Source organism: Salvia hispanica, chromosome 2 (genome assembly GCF_023119035.1).
Source record: "Salvia hispanica cultivar TCC Black 2014 chromosome 2, UniMelb_Shisp_WGS_1.0, whole genome shotgun sequence".
In the NCBI taxonomy this organism is placed as follows: domain Eukaryota; kingdom Viridiplantae; phylum Streptophyta; class Magnoliopsida; order Lamiales; family Lamiaceae; genus Salvia; species Salvia hispanica.
Genome location: NC_062966.1, coordinates 22,991,735 through 23,000,085, shown reverse-complemented (window position 1 = coordinate 23,000,085; position 8,351 = coordinate 22,991,735). Strand labels below are relative to the sequence as shown.

The 8,351-nt window shown below is 40.5% G+C and overlaps 2 protein-coding genes across 2 annotated transcripts; both read left to right on the top strand.

Moving 5' to 3' along the window:
• Positions 1–1,370: 1,370 nt before the first annotated feature.
• Positions 1,371–3,346, top strand: LOC125204656. The gene is made up of 3 exons (XM_048103362.1): positions 1,371–1,450; positions 1,635–2,507; positions 2,711–3,346. The coding sequence occupies exons 2-3, from the start codon at positions 1,644–1,646 to the stop codon at positions 3,266–3,268; spliced, it is 1,422 nt and encodes a 473-aa protein (XP_047959319.1). The 5' UTR covers positions 1,371–1,450; positions 1,635–1,643; the 3' UTR covers positions 3,269–3,346.
• A 2,364-nt stretch (positions 3,347–5,710) lies between these two features.
• Positions 5,711–8,202, top strand: LOC125208452. Its single transcript, XM_048108072.1, has 2 exons — positions 5,711–6,496; positions 7,284–8,202. The coding sequence occupies exons 1-2, from the start codon at positions 6,002–6,004 to the stop codon at positions 7,833–7,835; spliced, it is 1,047 nt and encodes a 348-aa protein (XP_047964029.1). The 5' UTR covers positions 5,711–6,001; the 3' UTR covers positions 7,836–8,202.
• Positions 8,203–8,351: the final 149 nt, after the last annotated feature.

Below are 8,351 nucleotides of genomic sequence, written 5' to 3'. Positions count from 1 at the left end.
CTAGAATGATATCTTGTAGTTATTGTTTTGTGAATTATTTGTTTGTAATTATTGTTTTGTGAAAATCTTGTAGGATTAGATGGCAACTTCAAGTTCTAGAGGGCAATTGTTATATGGACCTGAAGATCCGTCAGTACTATATCTTCAGAAACAACACATATCAAATAAACTACTGACGGAAGGCACATCACATATTTTCAAAGTTCGCCGGACGGAAAGTAAGACATGGGATGTGGATATTCATGCCAATGTGAGGCATTGGCTTAACATGTTTGGTTTTGGAGGCGTGATCGAATGTGGGAAGTCGATGAAGGTTGACAACGAGCTTATAACTGCTTTGATTGAGCGTTGGAGGCCGGAGACACATACTTTCCATCTACCGGTTGGAGAGGCGACAGTCAGAAGATGTGCAAGTCCTGTGGGGCTTGAGAGCGGACGGTCGTGTTTTCACAGGCCGTGACCATCATACCAGATATGATGATTGGCCCAGCAAGTGCCGATTAATTTGCGTTTGCATTGCTGGTTTTTTTGTAGTTTGTGTGGACACCATATGTGGATCGCATATTGCCAGACTACTGCAATGATGTGAATGAGTGCTATATGTGCGACACTTATTTGGTATGTTGGTCGTATGTCGAGGCGCATGAGGCTGGACGAGTGCGCAGACAATTTAATCGATACCAGGGGATTCCTCAATCCATAGATAGGATGCTCAAAAACGCCGATCATTTGGGTAAAAATGATCGGCGTGGTAAGAAGGGTACTGATTGGGAATTAACCCGCAAAATACACTTAAGGTTCGGTTCCGGTTCGAGATTTTCTAGAACCGGAACCAGTGATTCCGGAATCTTGGGCATGTCTACCATCAAACAACAAAAAGGAACGCAAACAATGAAAAAGTTAAAAACAAAACATAGCGAGCTCTAGCTACTGATCAACAAAACATAGCAATTACATAGACTTCAAACTTGGATTATTATTGTTCTTTTGCATTTTAATTTTTATGTGTGGTTTTAGGGTCTCTTTATAAATTGTTTATGTGTATTTGTGCTAATATTTTATACTATGATATTTCCAACAATATATTTCTACTATTATTAATAAAAGAATTAGAAAATGCTAGCTATGCATGCCCTGGACTGAAAGCAATATTGATTACTGCACAATTGAAACATGTTTAAACATTGAAATATGGAAACTATGTATTTGTACATGCTATTATTTAAATTTATGTTCTATTTCTTGTGGATGAAATTTGAGGAAACCATATTAACACGTGAAAGTATATGAGATAAAATATTGAAGGGCTATAGAGTCATTTATACGTAGATATTTAGTAGTACTAGCTAGCTCATCTATAAATAGGGTTGAGAAGAAGGCTTCTCATCACACCAAAATCATATCTTCTCCTATAAACCCTTCTTCTACTCATCTTTCTCTTTGCTTTTCGGTAAGTCATAGTTATAGGAAAGTAATATTTCTTTGATATTATATGCATTAAACCCTATTTCACTATGGATATTAATCACTGTGGAACGTGAATCCTACTTTTATATACTCTTTGTATTTGTAAAATATGGTGTTATCTTCATTAAGTTAAAAAAACTTATTTTTTCCATGTTCGTTCACTTCAGACTGCAAGTATGGTGGCTACTTGGGCGCTTCCAAAGGCTATTGCGATCAAGTCACTGGATTTCAAAGACATAGGCCATATTTACCGCCTTGACGAAAACGGTGGGGTAGCTCTCGGAGAAGAGAGCGTTTACAGCACAAGGGCTCGGATCGAAGTCGAGCAAGCAAAGATCGACAGCAAGTACGTTAACCTCCGATTCTCGTACACCAACCGGTACATGCACCGGAGACCGGACGGGATATGGGTCGCTGCCGTCTCCACCACCCCCGTGGAAGACTTATCCGACCCTTTGTGCACATTATTCGAGCCCATAAAAGTCGACGACAACGACGACGACGATGTGTTCTACTTGATTCACGCTCAGAGCGGAGGCCGCCTCGTGACTTCTCTTACCGCAAGACTTTCCTTCTACATCGAATTCAACTTAAGCAGCACCACTCAAGGCTATCTCCGCGCCGTCGATTTCGACTCATTAGTCCGCCTTCCCGTTCGCGGCAACCTCGCCTTCATCGGAGATAACGGGAAATACCTCAAGGCCTTCACTTGGGGCAACAACTACTTCCAGCTCTCTTCCGACGTCCCGAACGACAGCCTTTCACGCCACCAGGTGACGGAGGTGCCCGACGGCCATGTCCGCCTGACATCCATCCACTGGAGCGTGCTGTGGAGTCTGGCCAACTCCGGCTGGATATTCGGCAACACCACGGATGCAACCAACCCCAACACTCTCTTCTGGCCTGTCAAAATCAACGAAAACACCATCGCCCTTCGTGCAGCGGATGGCAAATTCTGCCAGCGTCGCGTCACCAGCAACCTCGCTAATGGAAGCATTGGCACCGAGGAGACCACTCCCACCAAAGAAGCCGAGTTGAAGGTGTTATTTAATAACTGTCACACTTCATTTTAGATTTTACTAACTCATTTTATTCACATTTTATTACTGGGGACTAAAGGAATAGTATATTTAATTATACTCCTATTTTGTTGTTTTCAATTTTTTGTTTGTTTTCAGTTTTCTTTTTACACTGATGTTTCTTCGTTATATATATACTTAGTATTTTTTAAATTTGCCAACAGGTGGAGGAATTGGTGACGAAGAGTTTGGTGAATAACGTCAGATACCAGGACGAGTACGGGCGCGTATTTGACGAGACAGCTCACAAGGGATGGTCGTCCATGGTGGTCAACAGCCAGGCCGAGGATGTAACCTTTTCGCTCTCGTTCACGTATGAGGACACGAAGGAATACACCTTCGCTCATAGCTATACGCTGGAAACGGGGGTGCCCACAGTCTTTGACGCGGCGCTTCCCTTCGTTGGCCCAGACGGCTCCATCGATGAGGCGGCTGCTAAGATAAATGCGGAGCTGCAGTGGAACGCTGTGAACTCAATGACCAGGACGGTTACGGGTATGGGTTCGATTGTGGTGCCGGCGAAGAGCAGTGTTGTGATTAGCTATGTCGGAAAAAGAGGTAGCTGCAATGTTCCGTTCAAGTATACTCAGGTGGACAGTGTCTACAACGCCCCAATTGGATCAACACCTGTTGAAGTTGAGTCTGAAGGTATTGATGGTCTTTACACTGCCACCAATTTATATGATTTCAAATTGGTGATCGAGTCAATTCAAGCTATCTGAGAACACAAAGCCTGAGGGTTTTTTTCATCAACTTCTTCTAAGTTGGTTTTTTCCCTCACTATATATATATATATATATATATTTTGGACTGGGTGAGAATCATAATTTAACTCATGGCCCAGTTGAGTCCATTATTGTATAAGCCTTAATTAAGAGTCCAGTGGTTATCGACACATGTCAACCAAGCAATATATCAAGTTATGCTATCCAATCTCCATATTATTAATTATTTGATAATGTCTAGGATATTTGAAAAGAATAATTAAGAGTGTTCTCATTAGAGGCGGAACAGTCAGTACAATCACAAAAAACTTGACCGCCTAATCATCACAAAATAAATTTAAAAAAAAAACGTTTTTGACCACCGCAGCGGTCATGGCAGCTCAGAATCAGCCGCCGCACGACCGCCGCTCCGCCTCGTCCACCGCCATGGCGCCCTCCGTCCCTGCAATAGACCGCCGCCGCGGCGGTCCCACTATGAACACAGATAGAGTAGTGTAATATTTTGGCCACACGTACATAATTAATATTAATCAATTTTAATTATTTTTAGTTTTAGCAAAATAAATATAATTAACCTTAATTATCAATTTGACATATTATATTGGACATAAAAAACAACTAAAATTATCTCGGATATAATATTGTTCACAAACAAACACATAAAATCCAACATTAGTTAGTCCTAGACCAGTGGCGGACTTACATGGGAGCATGGGGTGCATTGGAAATACAACAATTATTGTTTCAACGTTTAGCTTAGTTGGTTTCAAAGTTGGGTTTGTGTCCTTGCGATTAGGGGATCCATTCCCAGCTCTGCGGTAGGTGACTTTTTCTCATCTCTATTGTTCACAATTTGATGGTTTTAAATCCTTTACATTAGTGCATTTTGTGTCTCATACGAATAGCTTTGTTTATTTTGTTTCACATTACCAATTTTATAAGATAACTTTTGTTATTTTCTTATCTATGTATTCTATATAATCTATATGAATAAAAAAATAGAAATTATTTAGCCCATAAAAATTATATATATCATAGTAATATAATAATAGTAAGTACTAAATTTGATTTTAAAGTTGTGTTTTTATTTTTAAAAATTGTTCTTCAATTATTTCGACACAGTCACTGTTAGGGTATGTATCTTTAATTTATATTGTTCACTCTCAAATTATTTATTTTTCATTATCAACACTTCTATCGACTCTATATTATTCATGTCGGGATTTGTCGTCATTAACCCTAAAAATATGCAATAACTGTCGACAGTAGTTCGGACCCCTCAGTATAAAAATCATGCGTCCGTCACTGTCCTAGACAATGCTCATTTTACTTCATCCTATATTGTATCTCACCACTATTTAACCTATTGAACCGAACACCACCCAAAAGGATTATTCATTAATAAATAATACTTCATTCATGATTTTATTTTTAGATTGGGCGATTGACAAGGCACACCCACTTTGCAAAATATGGTAAATTAATTTTCTCTCTTATATATATATGGCTCACCCGAAATAAAAACTTGTGTTTTGACTTATGGAATTAATTTTACATAATGAAATTAAGGTACTAAAATAAATGATATCTAACAATGAAAATGTATGTGCTTCATATCATATTATAGGTCTAAACTATGTGCTGCATAGTTTTTATGCTTAATTTCCAATTTGCAAAAATGCCAAGTAAATTTGGATTAGAATTCACATGAGAGTGTCGGCAAAAGTAGAAATTTTATTACTCCCTCCGTCCCGCTTAAGATGACACGTTTTCTTTTTTAGTTTGTCCCAACCAAGATGACACATTTCCTTTTTTGGAAACTTTCTCTCTCCAATTAATACACTCAACCACTTTTTCTCACCCCTATTAAAATATTCACCTTTCTTTCTCTCTCTATTTTAATACTTTCACCCACCTTTTCTCTCTTCAATTAAACACATTAACCAATTACTCCTAAAACCCCATGTCGGCTAAGAATGTGTCATCTTAGCCGAGACGGAGGGAGTAATATATTATAAAACTTACGGAAATGTTATTGGATTAAATTTTCAATACCACATCACGTGATGCTGGACCGCAGCACATCACGATGATGAGACATGAAATGATATCGCAATTTCCACTATCCACAATAAATTGAATATATCTTCAAAAATTGCAAAATAAAATAAATTGAATATATCTTCGAAATCATTTCTCCTCCTCCTAAACCCAATCTTCTACTCATCTTTCTCTTTTTGCCTTTAGTAAGTCATAGTTATAGTTATAGGATAGTATCACTATGGATATTAATCTAGAAATAAAGTAGTATTAAAAAATATTAGTGGAATATGAATCCTAATTTTATATATGCGGCAAGTATGGCTACCTGGGCGCTTCCAAAGGTCCTTGTGATCCAGTTCAAGAATCCATATATCACAAGCAATCTTTACCGCAGGGACAACGGTGCGGTAGCTTCGGGAGCACACGGCACAAGTTCTCGGATCGAAGTTGAGAAAGCAAGAGCAACGACAAGTATGTTAACCTCCGATTCTTATTCATCAACAGGTACATGCACCGGAAATCGGACGGGAGCTGGGCCATCGCTGCCGTCTCCACCAAACCCCCAGGAAGACTTGTCCGACCCTTTGTGCACATTGTTTGAGCCTATTAAGGTCGACAATGCCGATGCCGATGCCGATGTGTTCTACTTGATTCACGCTCAGAGCGGAGGCCGCCTCGTGATAGACGATGAAATCTTCGTCTTACGCGTCTGAGTTCAACTTAACCAGCACCACTCAAGGCTATCTCCACGCATTTGATTTCGATACATTAGTCCGCCTTTACTGCCACCGCAACCTTGCCTTCAAAGGAGATAATGGCAAGTACCTCAGAGCCTTCACTTGGGGCAACAAAAACTACTTACAGTTCTCGTCCGATATACCGAACGACAGCCTTTCGCGCTACGAGGCGTCGGTGATGCTCGAAGGCCATATCCAGCTGACCTCCGTCCACTCGAGATCGCAGTGGAACCTCTCCGAAGACGGCTGGATATTCCGCAACGCCAACAGTATAACCAGTTTGCACGACCCCAACACTCACTTCTGGCCTATCAAAATCAACGCAAACACCATCACACTTCGTGCAGCCGACGGCAAATTCTGCCAGCGTCGCGTCACCAACAACCTCGCTAATGGAAGCATCGGGCACGGAGAAGACCTTTCCCACGAAAGAAGCGAGCTGCAGGTGTTATTAACTGTCACACTTCATTTTAGACTTCGTATTTTATGCTAGAGGTGCCCACGGTTCCGGAACCACCGGTTCTGGTTATGGAAATTGCCGAATCGGAACCGAACCGCGAGGGTGTTTCGCGGTTCCGGTTTCAATACCACCGGCTTCGGTTTTGGTTCCGAACCGGCGGTTTTTACGGTTTTTCACGGTTCCGAACCGCCTTTTTTTGCGGTTCGGCTCGGGTTCGGTTCGAAAATTTTTGAACTTGAACCGAACCATGGTTCAAAATTCAACAGTTTCGATTTGGGTAAATTCTCACGGTTTCGATTTGGAACCGTAACCGACGGTTACGGTTTCACTAAACCTTAGGCGGGTCTAATTTTACTAATTCATTTTATTTGCATTTTATTACTCCCTCCGTCCCACAAAGATTGTCTCATTTTGACCGGACACGGGTTTTAAGAAATGTAATGCAAAATGAGTTAAAAAAATAGTGGAATGTGAGTCCTATTGTTATATATTACTAGTTTTATAATAAAAGTAAGTAGAAATGATTTAGTGGAATATGAGGTACACTACCAAAAATAGTAAAAAGTGAAATATGACAAATTTTGTGGGACAGACGAAAATGAAAAAATAGGACAATTTTTGTGGGACGGAGGGAGTATAACATTCCACCAATTATTGTAAGTCAAAGTATACTGCTTGTTTTCAGTTTTTGGTTTATACTGTTTGCTTTCAGTTTTCCTTTTACAATGATGTTCGTTATGTATATATTTATATATTTTAAATTTGCCAACAGGTGGAGGAATTGGTGACAAAGAGTTTGGTAAATAACGTCAGATACCAGATTAAGTGCGGGCGCGTGTTTGACGAGACAGCTCACACGGGATGGTCGTCCAAGGTGGTCAACAGCCACGACGTGGATGAAACCTTTTCGCTCTCGTTCACGTATCAGGACACGAAGGAATACACCTTCGCCCATGACTATACGCTGGAAACGGGGGTGCCTAGGGTCTTCGACACGGCGCTGGCCTTCATAGGCAAAGACGGATCCATCGATGAGGCAGCTGCTAAGATAAATGCGGACCTTCAGTGGAACGCTGTGAACTCAACGACCAGGACGGTTACGGGTAACGGTTCGATTATGGTGCCGGTGAAGAGCAGTGCTGTGGTTAGCTATGTCGGAAAAAGAGGTACATACAATGTTCCCTTCAACTATACTCAGGTGGACACTGTCGACCAACCAGTTGGATCACCGCCGGTTGATGTTGAGTCTGAAGGCATCGGTCTTTACACTGCAACCAATTTATATGATTTCAAATTGGTGATCGAGACAATTCAGGCTATCTGAGAACACAAAGCCGAGGGTTTTTTTCATCAACTTCTTCTAAGTTGGTTTTTTCCCTCACTATATATGTACCAATGCTTTGTGTCCTCTTCTATAGTGTTATGTACAAACTCATCCCACATCGGGAGTCTGCGTCTGATTTGTCTGTTCCCGATGTGATCTAGTTTGAGGGAGAGGTTGGTTATGTACAAATCCATCCCACATCGGGAGTCTGATGGAAGTTGGAAAGTGTATATAAACCTGTCCAACCCCTAATCAATTTGAGGTATTTTGGGAGTGACCCAAAAATAAATTTGTGCGGGCTTGATCCAAATATATAGGTATCTCTCTTTTTTTTAAGTTTGGTGAAACAAATTAGGTGACCGATTGATAAGAATAAATTGAGTCAAAGGAAGTTCTGAATGTTCATCTTAATTTTGAGTCTTTTTAATACATAAAAAATGTAAGAATTATGTTATGAAATTCGGAATGAAACGGCATCTCATGTTACTGGTTTTCATTTGTACTTTCATTTACGGT

Excerpts from the sequence above, each read along its gene's own strand:
- LOC125204656 (XM_048103362.1), top strand. The coding sequence starts at position 1,644 with ATGGTGGCTACTTGGGCGCTTCCAAAGGCTATTGCGATCAAGTCACTG. Across the intron at positions 2,508-2,710 it reads CCAAAGAAGCCGAGTTGAAG|GTGGAGGAATTGGTGACGAA; the intron begins GTGTTATTTAAT and ends ATTTGCCAACAG.
- LOC125208452 (XM_048108072.1), top strand. The coding sequence starts at position 6,002 with ATGAAATCTTCGTCTTACGCGTCTGAGTTCAACTTAACCAGCACCACT. Across the intron at positions 6,497-7,283 it reads ACGAAAGAAGCGAGCTGCAG|GTGGAGGAATTGGTGACAAA; the intron begins GTGTTATTAACT and ends ATTTGCCAACAG.